This window comes from Mastigoproctus giganteus, chromosome 10, assembly GCF_048544385.1.
Source record: "Mastigoproctus giganteus isolate SK-2022 chromosome 10, ASM4854438v1, whole genome shotgun sequence".
Taxonomy (NCBI): domain Eukaryota; kingdom Metazoa; phylum Arthropoda; class Arachnida; order Uropygi; family Thelyphonidae; genus Mastigoproctus; species Mastigoproctus giganteus.
In genome coordinates this window covers 99,792,207-99,809,981 of record NC_143584.1, presented here as the reverse complement: position 1 = coordinate 99,809,981, position 17,775 = coordinate 99,792,207, and the positions used below count along the sequence as shown (strand labels likewise).

Genomic DNA, 17,775 nt, shown 5'->3' with positions numbered 1-17,775 from the left:
ACGAACAATATTGTCAGATAAATCTAATAAATCAAGTTTTCCAGTTTCTGAAATGCATAAACTACTACAATTTGATATAAAAATCATAACAAAAGACATCACTGAGTAAGCCATAAATCATAAGTTTGGCGCATTATAGCCATAGAAGCTGATGCGCCAGTAAAATATCCAATCCAATCCAACCAACATTTGTCAATGTTAAACTTCATTTGCCACCTCTCAGCCCATCTGCTCAACTTTTCTAGATCCTGTTGCATCAGCGTATTGTCATTAGTGTCCTTAACTACCCTGCCAACCTTCGTATCGTCTGCAAACTTGGACATTAAGCTTGATATACCATCATCAGTATCATTTATAAATACAGAAAACAACACACTGAACCCTGAGGGACTCCACTAATAACATTAATCCACGATGAGCAGTGTCCATTGATTACCACTCTGTCTATTCCCACTCAACCATCCCTTTATCCATAGCAGCAATTTTCCCCCAATGCCACACTACTCCAATTTGTTCAGCAGTCTTCAATGTGCAACAGTATCAAAAGCCTTTCTAAGATCCAAAAATATGATATCAAAGTTATTCCCTGCATCCAGTTCCTTTTTGACCATATCATAGTATCCAATCAAATTGGTCAGGCAAGACTTTCACTTAACAAAACCATGCTGTGTCCAAGCTATAACTGAAGTCTTCTCTAGATGGTCCTGCAGTGCTTCTTTAACCAGTGCCTCCATTAATTTTCCTGGAACAGATGTTAAACTAACAGGTCTATAATTACTTGTATTGCCCTTTGATCCTCCTTTGTAAATTGGGGTAACATTTGCACATCTCCAGTCCATGGGTACCTCCCCTGAGTCCAGGGAAGCTCTCATAATTAGGCTAAGGGTTTGCTTACTTCCTTTGCTGCCTTCTTTAATATAACTGGCTAGATCCCATCTACCCCAGGTGCTCTTTTTTTTATGTTTATCTTCAACAATTTCTTCTCCACTTTTCTCTGAGTTATTACAAAGTCATCTAGCTCACTGCCAGAGTTTAATTCACCTCCAGCATTCTCCTCCCTGAATAATGCAAAATACTCATTTAGTTTGTTAGCCACCTGAGCAGGATCATCAACAGTTGAACCATCAATATCCAGTGGACCAATCTGATTCATCTCTTTGCTTCTAGAGTTTACATAGGTAAAGAACTCTTTGCTGTTTTTCCTTGCATCCTCTGCCAAAGATTTCTCATAATCTTCTTTTGTCTGCCTAATCTCCTTTGTGACTTGGTTACAGACCAGCTTATATCTATCATAGGCCTCCATGTCACCCATTAATTTATATGTATCCCATGTATTTTTCTTCACTGCCATATGTCTCATTACTTCATCTGACATCCATTTAGGCCTAAATCTTGAACAATATTTCTTAGTTGGTATGAAAAGCCTAGTAGCTTCCAAGATCAATTCTTTGAATGCTTCCCATTTTGAATTTGCCCATTAATTTATATGTATCCCATGTATTTTTCTTCACTGCCATATGTCTCATTACTTCATCTGACATCCATTTAGGCCTAAATCTTGAACAATATTTCTTAGTTGGTATGAAAAGCCTAGTAGCTTCCAAGATCAATTCTTTGAATGCTTCCCATTTTGAATTTGCTGTTGGTAACATGATCAGTTGGTACCACCGTATAGAATTTAAATACTGTCTCAGACCACCATAGTCACCTTTACGAAAGCAAAAACCCTTCCCTTTACCCCTGATGGTAGTTACCTCTTTGAATAAATTCGACTTCAGCTCACTGTGATCACTGCCACTTAGTGGTTCCTTTATCTGCAGATTCTTAATGCATGAAGAATCAATACTGATAATCAGATCAAAAGTATTACTCCCTCTAGTTGCCTCTCGAACATGCTGATATAAAAAACAATCATTCAATAAATCCACAAATGCCTTGCTAGTGTGTGAGTGACCAACCCACAAATTCCATTCGATATCTGGGAAATTAAAATCCCCCATTATATGACTCTTTGATTTTCTGGCCCACTGTACATTTCCATGTACAGTTTCTTATTGTACTCGTCAAAGTCATTAGGCCTATAACACTCCTACTCTCAATTTTGATTGCATGTTATTATTCTTTATTGTTACATGATGTTTGAAATTGCTCGTGAAGTTCATTAAGTTGCTACAGTTATTTAAATTCATTAAATTATTGCATAATTAATTTACTGGAAATGTGATATAGGCATAATTTTGGTATTTTTGGAATCACAGAGCAATTTTTTTTTAGAATCTGCAACTGTTGCTCTGAATTTTTGATCACTGTAATTATACTTAAAGTCCACCTCCCACATATGGACAGTCTCCAGGATTGTTTCCAACCTGGTTTGCCTGATACACTATGAAGAGCCACAATTAAAACTGTATACTACTTCTTTCTATGTCTTGCTGCCTTTCCCTTCTCACCACTGTTTGCGTTTACCATTAGTTTTAATCTGTTTTTTGTTCTATGGTTTGCCATACTGCTGGCTTAAGTTTTATTATTACTATTATGGCTAAGAAAAGGTAAAGGTACTATTACGGTAAAGAAAGCCAACACGAGAACGAGAAACGTCGGATAACTTACGGGGAAAATTAGTTTCCTGACACCGGACTCTCGCACTGCTTGCTCGCTAAACAGATTGTAGGTGTTATTGGTCTGATGCCGAAATCAAGAAGGATGGATATATTGATTGACAGGTAGGCGTGACAAACAATGAAATGATTGGTGGTCAGCACAACAGACAATATGTTAGTCATTGGTTGGCATATAACGTGTATTTATGAGTAAAGAACAATGCATAATAGTTCTCTGATGAACGATAAACAGGTAATAGCAGCGATGAATCTTTTAAAAATGGAAGAAATTTGTAAGGAAAATAAAACGGTTGATTTTTTGATGAAAACTAAATTAATAAAAGTTTCGCTCCATTCATTTTTATGCTCTTCATTAGGTTTTTTTCTCATTATTAAAAGCAGATTTTTGGAGTGTGTGAGTGTGCTTTTACTATATTGTTGATTTAGGTTTGGTTACAAAAAAAGGAAAAGGTTTCTTTATTTTTTGTTATATTTCATAACCAGACCTTAAATGGTAGGTTAGGAAATAATAGAAAAGGTTTCCTTATATTTCTTGACCTATCCTTAACCGTTAGGTTAAGAAATAATAGGAAAAGAAAGAAAGATTCTTTATATATACAGGGTGATTCACTACCAGTGCGACAAACTTGCAGGAGGTGTAGGGGGCACAAAGACGAATCGGAATCACATAGCATTGCAGGGTCCGAAATGCCTTCATCATGTGGTAGAGGACGTTAAACGGGAGGTCGCGTGAACAGCAATCCCACTGGAAGTTAGCATTTGCGAACCGGTTCCCGAGGCAGTAGGATGGACGAGTATTCAAACGTTGAACTGGCCGACATGCACCTCGCGTATGGAGCTGCAGACTGTAACGGACGCGCCGCTCTGTGCTTGTACCAGGAACGTTTCCCGCACAGGCATGCTCCTCATCATACGATTTTCGCACGTGTGCACAGAAGGTTACGTGAGACTGGTTGTTTCACGAGAGGTTCCATGAATCGAGAGCGAACGACGAGGAAGCCAGACAATGAGGAGAATTCCTACGTCTTTCAGAAGGCAATCCGAGTACGAGTACTCGAGCGATAGGCCAACGATTGGGTATTTCCCAATCCACTGTATGGAGGATACTGTCAACAAACCAAATGAGTTCATACCATCTGCAACGTGTCCAATCATTGGAGCCTGTGTATTATCCACTCCGGAGGACTTTTGCTACTTGGTTTCTTCAACAGAAACGGTTCGCAAATGCTGACTTCCAGCGGGATCGCTGTTCACGCGACCTCCTGTTCAACGCCCTTTACCGCATGACGAAGGCATTTTGGGCCCTGCAATGCTATGTGATTCCAATTCGTCTTTGTGCCCCCTACACCTCCTGCAAGTTTGTCGCACTGGTAGTGAATCACCCTATATACAGGATGTCTCAAAAATATTGGTACAAACGTTTAGGGGAGGCAGGTAACATCTAAAGGAATGTGAATTGCTTAGGAACCCATAACCCGAAATGTCACCGTAAGTTGCTAAACGGCGCTGTTCATCAGTTCACGAGAGGAAAAATTTCTGGTTTACTCATTCAAGCAGTAGTCACCGCACGAAGAGCATGCATTGATATACGAACTGTGAGCTAGCAGACATGCACCTAGTGTATGGATTAGCAGAGGGCAATGGACGAGCCGCTCAATGAATTTATGGAGAACGCTTCCCAGACAGACATGTACTGGACCACCGTTTGTTTCCGCTTGTGCATCAAAATTTGTGAGATTATGGGTCAGTAGAGTAGTGTAGGCAGACCACGTTCGACGCGAACTCCCGCAATGGAAGAAAGTGTGTTGAATGCCGTCCAGAATAATCCTACTACCAGCACACGTGCCGTTGCCTCTGCCTTAGAAGTGTCTCGTTGCAGTGTACAGCGTGTCTGGCACAACGATTTCTTACACCCCTTTCATCTCCAAAGGGTTCAGTTACTGCTCCCCCAAGATTATCCTGCACGTGTGACTTTTGCGCAGTGGTTTCTCCAAGTGTTCAAGATTTGTATTTTCCAGCATATGTTTTGTTCACGGATGAGGCTTATTTTACTCGGGAAGACTTATTCAATCAGCACAATGCTCAAGTGTGGGCTCACAACAAGCCACATGGTGTGCACCTCCATGCGGCACAACATCACTTCACAATAAACGTGTGGGCAGATATGGTCGGTGGCTGCTTAGTCTGCCCATACCTGTTACCATGCCGCATGAACTCTGCTAAATATCGGATCTTTCTTGAACAAGTTCTACCAGGATTACTTAACGATGTTCCAGCAAATGTGAGATGCAACATTTGGTTTCAACATGACGGGGTGCCTGCCCATTGTGGAAGGTGTGTTCCTGACCATTTGAACAGGCTTTTTTGAACAGGTGTTCCTGACCATTTGAACAGGCGTTTTTGATAAGGTGTTTCTAACCATTTGAACAGGCATTTTTTTTGTCGATGGATTGGCCGTGGTGGACCCATTGCTTGGTCCCCACGCTCACCTGATTTATCGAGCCTTGATTTCTTTCTGTGGGGGGGGCTCTCAGATCTATCGTGTATGAATCGCCTGTGGAGATGGAAATGGATCTCGGGGTGAGACTCGTCTGCACTGCTGCTACTGTCAAAGAAACTCTAGGTGTGTTCGACCGTGTCCACCAATCCATGCTGCGTCGGTGTCACGCATGCATCGCGTCTCATGGTGGAACCTTCGAGCATCTCTTGTAACATCAAGAAATGCATCCATCTCGTACTCCATTGTTATGTCATTATTATGTCAAATAAATGTTTGCCACTAATTACTGTCTTTGTCATTTCTGCTTCTTGTGCCTCTGCTACTACTTTCCCGTGACTTTTCCGGTTATGGGTTCCTATGCGATTCACATTCCTTTAGATGTTACCTACCTCCCCTAAATGTTTGTATCAATATTTTTGAGACACACTGTATATATATAATAGTTAATAGCTATTGAGGTGTTGATTGACGTTATGATATGTGTGTATCCGCATGAGTGTCTTTAAAAATAAAAGTACAGTAATAAAAAATTAATATTTAGTTAATAAACAATTTATACTCTAGTCCGCCCATGATTCTAAAGAAAAAAGGTTATGTTATCCCCCTACATTTCGGGAGGGGTTCAAGCTCGAATGGGATTCAAGTGTAGGTAACCTGACCTTTTTTCACCATTAGGGCATATTATTGAACAAGAAAATAAAAAAATTTATTTTTTTATGAATGTGATTCTAAAGAAAAAAGGTTAGGTTACCCCCTGCACTTCCAGAGGGGTTCAAGCTCCCATGGGATTCAATTGAGATCTTTTTTCACCATTATGGAAAGCATTCATTAAGGCAAGTTATCATTAGTGCTTCTGAGTGCTACTAAACCGATGTTATCGTGTGTTGGGTTGTGTTCGCACTCTAATCAGCACATCGTTTGCCATGCCTACCTGTCAATCAATATATTGTTCTCGATTTTGCTCCAGACCAATAACACCTACCATCTGTTTACCAGGCGAGCAGCGCTAGAGTGCCGTATCAGGAAACTAATTTTCCATGTAAGTTATCCGACATTTCTCGTGTTGGCTTTCTTTACCTTCGCCACTATTATTTGAAATCTTCAAGTACCGTGTTAATAGACTAGAACTAAAATTATACATGCGCTATGCCGACGACATTCTTGTAGTAGGCAACAGATCCACTATTAATAACCTCTTCGTAAAACTTAACTCTGTACATGATAGACTTAAATTCACCCTTGAAATTGGACAGAACAATCAGATAAATTTCCTTAATCTCACTATCTATATAACAGGCACAAAATTAAATACGAAAATTTTCAGTAAAAATACAAACACCGGTAAATACTTACATTTTGCTTCTCATCACCCTCTAAACACTAAAAAGGCAGTTTTATATAACCAAATTCACAATGCACTAAAGTACAGTTCCTCACCCACCGAACTTCACAATGAAATACAGTATATTACCGACAAATTTATATCCAGAGGTTACCCCCACCAACTCATTTTAAATACAATCCTTAACGCTAAAAATAAAATTAAATCTAACATCCCAACCAAAGACAAAAATAAAACTAACATCCGCATAGTCCTCCCTTACCACAATGAACTAGCAGGACAGTTCCGACGCCTATTTAACAACACTGATATCTCCCTTGTTTTTTCCACCTACAACAAATTAGGATCCTTCTTCAGCACCTATAAAGACACATACAAATATTCTACAAACGACCTTAATAATATTATATACCTCATTAATTGTCAACCAAACTGCAACACATGTTATATCGGAAGTACCACTACCAAATTTGGCTCATCAAAAACATCCAACACCCGTGCATACTACCATTTCCATAGTCTCACGTCTAACCAATCTGTCACAGAACTTACAACTCATGCCCAGACTCACAACCATAACCCGCTCATCGATTCTGCCATTTCCATCATTAAACTAAAATCCAGCTACAGAATACTTCAATATGAAGCTCTAGTTATCGAATGGTACAAGCACCACTCTAACCTCAAAATTCTAAATTCTAAACCCCCCTTCAATCTTTCCCCAATTTGGAACCTCTCGAGATTAAAGTTCCCACATGTCAAAAAAGGCATCACGAGAGTATAATTTTTTATTCTTAAAATACCATGCGCGTTCTCTCCCCACACATTGCCAACTGAAGACGTTCTTTAACTAACGAAAGTCCTCGTAAAGACTATTGGCTTCACCGGATTCACTTACATAGTTTTTAATTATTCTTCTTTCTTTTATTTCGATGACAACCAAGGATTGGATGTGTACACTTCTGTTTCCTTGCGCCCATTTAACTCAGTCAACTTTTACCTACTTCCCTCCCTTTTAATTTTTCAATTTAACAATTCAACTTAAACATTAACCACACTACCTAAGTAAACCATCGCAGATTAATTTCAAGGTGAGTACCGCTTTTTAAGCTTTCGCTATTCTTTTCTAATCTATTTTTACTTGTTAATTAGCTTGTTACATCTATATCACATGCCGTAGCAGCAGGCAATATGCTAATTCCATGCCTATACTGTCCTCTAGCTTAATTCCTGTCTATTTAAATCTGGTTTAATGTTAATCTTGTCAGTTGGTTGTTTATAAATATGGTTGTTTCCATATTTATATTTTTCACAGCATAAAGGCCACCACTATTCAAATCCTTTGCACTGGTGTATCGATCCATCAATTGGATATGGGGGCTGATCTTTTTGATCAACTTTCCCCTGCAACAATCTGCCTAGTGTTTGAAATGCTGTGATTCCCTGACCATTATTGGCCTCGTGGTTCTTCGACGAGATGGGGCATAATGGTCAGTCTGTTTTTATTTATTTAGTTTAATTTTGTATTGTAGTTGGTTTCTGACTCTGCAAATAGTGGTATTTCACACAATTTGGAACTGGTGCTGCAGGAGGGCGCAACTAAATTTTGTCTAATTCGATTTTTTATTCTAAATTCTTTGGAGCGTAACTTTTACAATACTTTTAGTCTTGCTACTTTCCCCCCCCTCCAAACTGTTTGCATTTACATTTAGTTTTAACCTATTTTTTTCACTCTATTGTTTTGGCATACTGCTGGCTTAAGTTTTATTATTACTATTATTTTTCCTGTTTTTATATATATATATAGTGGATTAAGTATCTAGTTTATTATTTTGAATTAGGTAGGAATGGTTGCATGGAAGATGACTCTGCTTACCCCTGAATTTCCTGTTGGCCGTGATGTTATTGTTATTTCTAATGACATTACTCATTTGATTGGAACATTTGCCCCACAAGAGGATCTTCTTTTCTTGGTATGTAAAGTTGAAATATTACTAATATGTTATCTACTCTTTACATTCTAGAATGATCTTACCCATCTTAGATTTTTTTAAATAAGGGTCTATATAGACAATTTTATAATCATGTGATGAGAAATTTGTATTCCCTGCCTTATCCTGATGAGGGTTTTATCTTGGCGTTCGGTCCTGTGTGCCAAGCATTTATAGTAATCAAGCGATTTCTGCTTGATTCATAGAGCGTTTACTCAAAGCCACAGTTCTTTTTCAATTTGAAAAGTTTCTACATTCTCGTTAATCAATAAAAACTTAGTCTTATGAAATGTAAGCAAGTTTGAGAAAGGAAAACCACCTTTCTTTTTTTTCTTTTTCCTTTAGACTGACGACCTTTATTCTGCTTGGTCACTCTAGTGCCACTGCTCCTGCCTCCTCATGCATGGGCCAGTAACTATGAGGAGAAATCCACTCTCCCAGGGCTGAAAGGAGCAAAATAGATAAAAAATGTTTCCATCTTTAGAGCCATCGAGCTCAAAACTAGTGACAAATAACTCTGATTATGACTATTCTCAACCGAAGAAGTTGAAATAATGCCTCAAGAGGAGATATCAGCTTTCCTCATCTTACATTCACTATCAGATCAGCGTCTGAGAAAATTATCACCCTTCCTAGTACAGAAATGCATTGAGCCTGCTGCTGGTTCACCTAAATCAGTAAGGTGACTCCAGTCGGGGTGATCTTCTGATAGAGACTACTCAACCTCAGCATTCTGTGAAGCTATTAAAGCTCACAACCTTTGGAGGACACCCCAATAAAAGTTACTCCCCATGCCACCTTAAACTCCTCTAAGGGAGTAATAACAGAATGGGACTTATTACTTGTATCAGAGGAAGAAATTGTCCAAGAATTACATGATAAAAAAGTCACCAAGCAAGGAAAATCAAGATCTGAAAAGATGGTACTCTGGTTCCAACAAGGAGTATAATTCTTACTTTTAACACTCCTAACTTAATCAACATCTGTGGAAGCAGGCTACCTACCTTGCTGTGTCAGACCATGCATTCTGAATCCCATCAGGTGCTACGAATACCAAAAATATCGACACTCACAAACTGCATGTTGAAGTGAGGCAATATGTTCCAACTGTTGTTCAAAGGATCATAACCGATCTAACTGCACCATTACCACTCCACATTGCCGAAACTGTAACGGTAACCATCCAGCTTTCTCAAAAACTTGTGAACTATGGAAGCACGGGAAAAAAATTCAAAAATATAAAGTAGAAAACAAAGTGACATACTCAGAAGTGAGAAGACAGATAATCAAAATTGAGACAAAGCGCACAACAAAGACAAAGCAGCTCAACATTTCCAGTCAGTAGGGATCCAGACTGAAGTATCAGCTCCTCCAAATATATCTATTGTGAATTGGGCACGCTCGTTGCTCTTTATTTCAAAACAGTGTCCTACACAACAAACAGTGAACAGGCCAGTAATACCCCAATTACCATGCCAACCGATGTCTCATGAACAGTACAACCAAAAGTGACAGAAACTATGAAACCACAATCACCACTCTCCACAGGATGGACATCGACGAACATCATGATTCAAATGATGGCGTATTAGAATTACATGCAACCGATGAGATGGACGTAACCCGTCCCATCTTTCCCAAGAAAGACAAAACAAAAATAGATTGATACAAGCAAACTGCAACCAAAAAACTGTCAGAACTGAAAACAATCCATAAAACCACATAATGGAAAGTTTATTTCAGTAAAATTATAGAGGCTTTCGTAATACAAAAGATGATTTACAGGAACTTATTGATCGGTACCAACCAGCTGGCATAGCCTTACAGGAAACTCTTTTAAATTCACGAGTGTCTCCTCCTCTGAAAAATTATACAATCTTCAGACGTGATAGGAGTATTGACATGCCAGCTCATGGAGGGGTGGTGATTATTGTCAGAAACAACATTCCATCCAAACATGTTTAGCTTCAGGCCCCTTTTGAAGTAGTGGCAGTGCATATTGTAATTGGTATCACTCTCACAATAGCTTCTATGTATCTCCCACCTAATTTCTCATTCTCCTCGGATGACTCAGAAAACCAAATAGATCAGTTGCCATCACCCTTCTGCTTATTCTGGGACTTCAAATGCTCATCATCTGCTATGGGGATCTCCAACAATAGACAAAAGGGGCAAACTAATGGAATCCCTGCTTGATCTCATCATATTACCCTGTTAAACACTGGCGAGCCCACTTATATCCATTTTTCTATGGGAACCATGACTGCAATAGACCTTTCATTCTGTTCTCCATCTATTTGAAAACGAAATGCACGAGGCATAATCTTTATGGGTTTTGGTAATTAACTATATAATATCGGTGTAGATACACCATAGTTAACCCTCAACATAAGTAGTATAAAAGGCATTGTTTTAATTGTATCTCATATTGTGGGTGCCTTAACAACGAGATAGCTGGTATTGCACTACTTCAATTAAATAACGCTTCTCTAGTAGAGAAGACTATTGTTATTTATTTTCAGATGATACCACCACCCAGACGATCATTTCAAGGCTATTGGGCTTCATCATCAGTGGACGGGCAGGTACCATGATAATGCAACATGCCATCACAGTTCAAAGTTATATCCACAATATGAGAGATGCCAAAGTGAAATGCACGAGGCATCCATATGGGTTTTGGTAATTAACTATATAATATCAGTGTAGATACAACATAGTTAACCTATAAATTTGAACTACGTAAGTAATGTAAAATTCATTGTTTTAATTGTATCTCATATTGTTTGGGTGGTGGTGGTGGTATCCTCTGAAAAAAAATAACAGTAGTCTTCTCTACTAGAGAAGCGTTATTTATTTGAAGTAGTGCAATACCAACTGTCTCGTTGTGAAGGCACCCACAATATGAGATACAATTAAAACGATGCCTTTTACACTACTGACGTAGTTCAAATTTATGGGTTAACTATGGTGCATCTACATTGATATTATATAGTTCTCCATCTATATATGCCAATATGGAGTGGTTAGTTCTCGATAACCCATAAAACAGTGATCATTTACCGATCCTTTTCAAGATTCAAACAACAGTAAACTGTACCCCATCGCAGTGCTCCAGCTGTAAATTCCGTAGGGCATACTGGCATGAATACGCCTCTCTAATTCAGTTTGACGATATAATGAGACCCAGCCTATTTATAATATCACCGATCATATAACCGACCACATATCACAAGCTGCTACTTCTGCAATACCTAAATCTCTGCCTGGAAAATGCAAACATAGCAGTTACTGATGGAATCAGGAATGCACACATGCTAAACAAAAAAAAAAAAAAAAAAAAAAAAAAAGAAATAGAGCTTGGAATTTGTTTCGAAAATTCCCTACAACTGGTAATCTTATTAACTTTAGAAGACTCAAGGCAAAGTTCTGGCAAATAATAAGAAAAGCAAAGAAAGACGCCTGGAAAATTTTTACTTCTACCATTAAAAACGGAAATGGACAACAGACTCATCTGGAAGAAAATGGTAAATACATGCAGTCCCCAACCTCAATCCTAAACTGGAAAGGACAGGAGTTGTCCACATCAAAAAAATAGCTAATTCATTAGGTGAATCATTTGTCAGTATATCAGTAGTGTCAACATAGAGCCAAACCTTTCAAAAAAATTAAGACATCTGCAGAGCAAAAAAAATAAATTACTCTACTAAGGTATCACATCTGTAGAATCAACCTTTCAATTTAACTGAACTTTTAGAATCTCTCAACAAAACATCTCTTGCTTCTACTGGGCCGGATGGAGTCTGCTATATAATGCTAAATAACAAAACAATAAGATTCCTTTTGAAATTCTACAATAGAATATTTTTAGAAAATAGTTATCCACACTCCTGGTATCACTCAATTGTCCTAGCTTTTCTGAAACTAGGGAAGGATCATACCATCCTGCATAATTACAAGCCAATTTCACTGATGGCTGTTAAGCAGAGTCTTAGAAAAAATGGTACACAGGCATCTGACGTGGTTTCTGGAAACCAACAAGCTGCTGAACTCAGTACTTGTTTTGGAAGAATCATTCAACCTTATATGTGATGATTAAAGCAGAAGCAAACATCCTCAATGCTTTCCTAAGGAGACAGCATCTGCTCATGGTTAATCTTGATATGGTGTCTTTCCGGACCTCCTTTCTTTTGGATTGGGGGGGGGGGCAGTTACCCAAATTTATACAAAATTTTCTACACTGCAGAACATTTCAAGTCAGAAATGAACAAGAAGAGGGTGTACCACAGGGTTCCATTCTAAACTCAATATTATTCACAATAAGAATTACTAATATGACATGAGACATACCAAAAACATTGAATACTACATGTTTGCTGGCGATCTCATCTCTTCTCAGTCACAAACTATGAATGCATTGAAAGGCAACTTCAGCTATCTATAGCCAGAATAGAATCGTGGGTGCAACAGAATGGCTATTCCTTAGCAGAAAATAAATCAATTGCAATTCATTTCTGTAAACTACATTCGGATCCTGAAATATATTTAAAAAATAACCTGATTTTTCTCTACCAACAATTTTCATTTATTGGGTTTATATCTAGACAATAAACTGAATTTTTCAAATCATATAGCCTACCTTAGAATGGCCGTTCTAAAGAAATGTCTTAAGAGCTGTCTCTGCTAACTCTTGGGGTGTAGACTCTCCCTGTCACATCTCTATAGAACTTTAATTCCGTCATGCTTAGATTATGGATCACCTGTGTATTTCTCTGCAAGGAACAGTTCCTTATTGCATCTAAATACAATTCAGCGTAGTGCTGTAAGAATAGCCTTAGGAGCCTTGAGAAAATCTCTGCTCCACAGCCTGTATATTGAGTCAAATGAACCCCCATTACACCTCGTGCAAAAAACCTTACTTTGTAACTAAGCTGCAAAAATTAATAGTATTCCATCTCATCCCAGCTGGGAATACCTGTTTGATCTTCGGTATCTAACTTTATACCGTAATAAACCTAATGAAATCCACCCTGCAGAGTTTTCAATTGCAAGAGATCATGAGCAGTTGGAATATTAACTTTCAGCATTTCCTTGATGACTATGCTTCTCCTGAACCTCCCTGAATTCAATTCTCACCTCGTTGTGATACTTTCTTTCTAAGATGGGGAAAAGACTCCCTTCCAAAACACAACTTACAGCAGATACATGAAGCCCACATCTTAGAAAACTCAGAGAAACTACTTATTTACACTGATGGCTCCAAAATAGATGAAGCCATAGGTGCTGCAGCAATTCTTCTACTTCTGAATATCTATATCTCTTCCTATCGGATACAGTATTTATACCAAGAATTATATGCAATAAAACTGGCTCTAGATAATATAAGCAAGCAAGCTCTGATATACACTGACTCCTTGAGCACATTCACCGCCATTCAGTCTGTTACTTCTCCCCACCATCCCAGTCTGAAACACATCTGATACAGACTATATCAATATCAAACATCCAACCAGATAATCACCTTCTGCTGGATCCCTGGTCATGTTGGCATCCCAGGAAATGAAAGTGCCAATTGTGCTGCTAAACATCCCGACAGCGGATCATTCTGCCATCTGAAAGTCACATACACTGATTATAAATCCACTGTTAAAACAGCATGTAGGACTCAATGATCAGAACTTTGGCAAACTGAAGTCAATAATAAACTATTCCAGATTAAAAAAACTTCAACTGTGGACTTCTAGTTTCAGGAGAAGCAGGCGAGAAGAAGTCATTTTAGCAAGGCTCCGAGTTGGTCATTCTTATACAACTTGTCTGTACTTGCTAATAGGAGAGAATCCTCCTCGATGTTCCATCTGTCAAACCCAGCTAACAATTAAACATATTCTAATAGAATGCCCTCAGTGCTCAAGTATCCGAAAATCCAGTTTTTATTCTCTATCCATTTTGCAAGACCCTTTAACTTTATTACACATACTTGGCAAAAATGCAAATTTTGAAGAACTGTTTCAATATTTGAAATGCATAAATTTATACAGGATGAGTCATGAAAAAGTAGCCCATCAATGAAACTAAAATATGATGTGTGCACAAGTGAGTAAATGTATAGTACATTACCTGCCATTAAAGATGTTGGAAATTACCTCCTTGGGCCACAAGACGGTACTGAGCCTGTGTCAACATGTTTTGGCAAACTCTTTGCAACACTGTACCATTCATGCCCAATAGCAGTACGAATGTTCTCCTGTAATTCCTGAAGAGTGTGCAGGTTCATCTCATAAACTTTCTCGTTAAGGTAGCTCCAAAGGTAAAAATCACATATGGACAGGTCTGGGGAACGTGGGGGCCATAAATCTTTGCTGACAGTTCTTCCATCTGGAAAGGCTTCATGAATTTGGACCAGCGCACTGTAGGATATATGGCAAGTGGCCCCATCTGCTCTTCAGGGGTTAATTGTGTGTAAAAGCTTTCAAATATTGCAAGGCACATGTCTGTGTTAACAGTTGTCTCAAAGAAGATGGGCCCCATGAGCTGCCATGCTGATATGGCACACCATGCTCCAATTTTTTTTGTTATTAAGTGGTTCTTCATGGAGTTGGTGTGGACTTTCAGTTGCACAGTACCTTGGGTTTTGAGAATTGATGTATCCGGATAAATGAAACCAGGCTTCATCTGACATAAAATATTCAGTTGGATTGAGCGTCCCATCAGTGACGCTGTTGAGGAGCCACCTTAAATAATTTACGCGTTTCACTTTATCTGTCTATTTTAATTCTTGTGTGCAAGAATTAAAAGAGACAGAAATTTGAAGCTGCTTCATTACACGAAACAGCTTTAAATTTAGAGATTGCAGTACGCGTACACATGTTGTCTGACGTACTGATTTGCTGGGCTAATTTCCAGGTACTCTTCCTAGGGTTTAATTTCATCCTCTAATGAATATCATGCAGTACAGTTGGTGTACGAATAGATGGGGCTCTGTTCTTTTTCGCATTGAGGACACTTCCTGTTTTGCACCATTTCTTCATCAGTTACTGTATACAGCGTTTTTGCTGGTATCCCAGCAGTGGGGAACTGTTCCACAAACATTTTTCTTGTTTCCTTAAATGAACCCGTATGCACAGATGCCTCAACAATTGCAACTCTTTCTGGAACTAAATAAGGCATGCTGCAGAAAACCGTTACGAACCCACAAAATCATATGAGATACAAACTGGATTACGTCCAGCAAAGCATTTTCTTCCTTCGAGATTGACCTTGAGGGGTAATGCATGCTACTAATCTATGAGGGGAAGATTTGTTTGTGCCGGCGGCTAGTCGTGTGTTGATTGGCTGCTGGTTCTTCCAAGCATGAAGCGGTGGGCTACATTTTCATGACTGACCCTGTATAACCATGCCTGAAAGCCATAATATAAAAGTTTCAGTCACAAGAAAATCATGAACAGCACAATATGGCCCAGGAGACCCTTGTGCCAGAAATCCTCAATTACAACAACATTTTGGCTTTCATCTAAACAAAGAAGCAATCACTTTCTTAAACTAAATTTTGTACTTGTTGCTAAAATTGTCTTGCATTTATATACAAAGGCTAGCCAAATGAAAGTGAGCCACCATTTCACTGAAATAAATGAAATTGTCCAAGATTTTGTGGATTGTTTATTTAATCGTTAAAACTAATTTCCATAGTCGCAGTTTAATATGTGTCACATATATAAAAAAAAAAAATATATATATATATATATATATATTTTTACAAAAAAAAAAAAAAAAAAAAAAAGGTGTATGTGTGAGATACAGCAAACTCTTTAAAATTCAGGCCCCTTGGAGATTGAGAATTGCTTGATTCGAAAATTTTCTTCATTTCAGAGAAATAGTTGGACAGTTTTGGATTAGCACATTTCAGTGAATATTAAACATTAGCAAATGTCTAACATTGTTAATCTTGTTTACATCTGCAAACATTTATAACAATGATTGAAATTTATTTATAATGATGACAAATATAAATAACATTTAATTTTGTTAAATGTAAATAAATTACAACGATCAAGAACAAAGGAAATGTTATGTGGACTGTACGGTCAGTTATAAATATGCCTATTATAGGCTTAAGTTTTACAAATTACAGTGTCTGGAGACCAGGCACCGGCGAGGTGATCTGATAGAGGTGTATAAAGCTTTGAATGGTTTGAGCATGCTCAATGCCGATGGGATTCTTCCTCTTGCTCAGAATAATTACCTGAGAGGGCATAAATTCAGATTGAGGAAAGACAGATGTAGGATAGATATGCGGAAATTTTCCTTTAGCCAGCAGGTAGTTGGTTGGTGGAACAGACTTCCATCCCTTGTTGTGGAAGTTGATAGCCTAAACAAATTTATGGCTCAGCAGGACAGTTATTTCGAACGAACGGAGGGGTGAAATGGAAGTGGCTTTTTTTTTTCCTTTTTTTTTGGCTGATGCTATATAAGCTTGCTTTCTTGCATCATCATATGCCTCTACTAATGCTAATAGCACATTCTTATTAATTCGATATCTCATTATTCAAAATGCAATATATTTCGAAGTGGCTGTTGTACCCCCCCGACTAATGATGGTTTTAAAATAAAATCTAATTAATACAGACTCGGTTTATACAAAGTACTTGTTTGTAAGAAGCACATACCATTCCCCTGCAAAAAGATAGCCTTTTCTATGTAAATATATTCTTTTATTACAAAAATTTGATTAATATGTATTACAAAGTTCTTTTTACCCTGTGAGAAATAAATATTATTTTGTTTTCTAATAAAAATCTTGGCACAGTTGTTTGATTATTGCCCTTATCATTGACATCCAATTCCCTGCTTTAAAACGGATGGCACCAACTTGTGAGAATTTACTTTTGTGTAAACAAAACTAGTTTATGGTAGCTACAACGCAAATGCATTCTGAAAAAGATTATTGTGGAGTATGTGTTAAATTAACAAAAGAATAAAAATAGCTTTTCCAAGTTATTTACATAGGTTCCCTCGCTCTCCACAGATTAGGTCAGCTGCAATTGTTATGCCAGTATAAAGAGTCTTTTGCTACAATACAGAGGTGCCAAGTGATAATGTCCAAGTGATCTTTTGTGTGATATATATATATATATATATATATATATATATATAGTGCTCTTTCACAGTGAATAAATTATATTTAGTTTCCAGTGTCTCTTCTTCCTGTTTTCTCAAGTGATTCTATACTTAAAAAAGGTTTCAAGTAAGAATCCACAAAGGAAATTCACCTTTCTTTCCTTGTTTATTATCATCCATACTAACTGAACTAACTTTCTCAACCAC

General features: G+C 38.0%; 1 protein-coding gene across 2 annotated transcripts in view; it reads left to right on the top strand.

Moving 5' to 3' along the window:
- ACC (acetyl-CoA carboxylase) overlaps positions 1 to 17,775 on the top strand; it is a 1,497,654-nt gene that overhangs the window by 986,026 nt on the left and 493,853 nt on the right. For both annotated transcript variants that reach the window (XM_090383551.1, XM_090383552.1), the window contains one exon: positions 8,305 to 8,436. In XM_090383551.1, the coding sequence (XP_090239677.1) occupies positions 8,305 to 8,436 (132 nt within the window). The remainder of the gene's footprint in view (positions 1 to 8,304; positions 8,437 to 17,775) is intronic.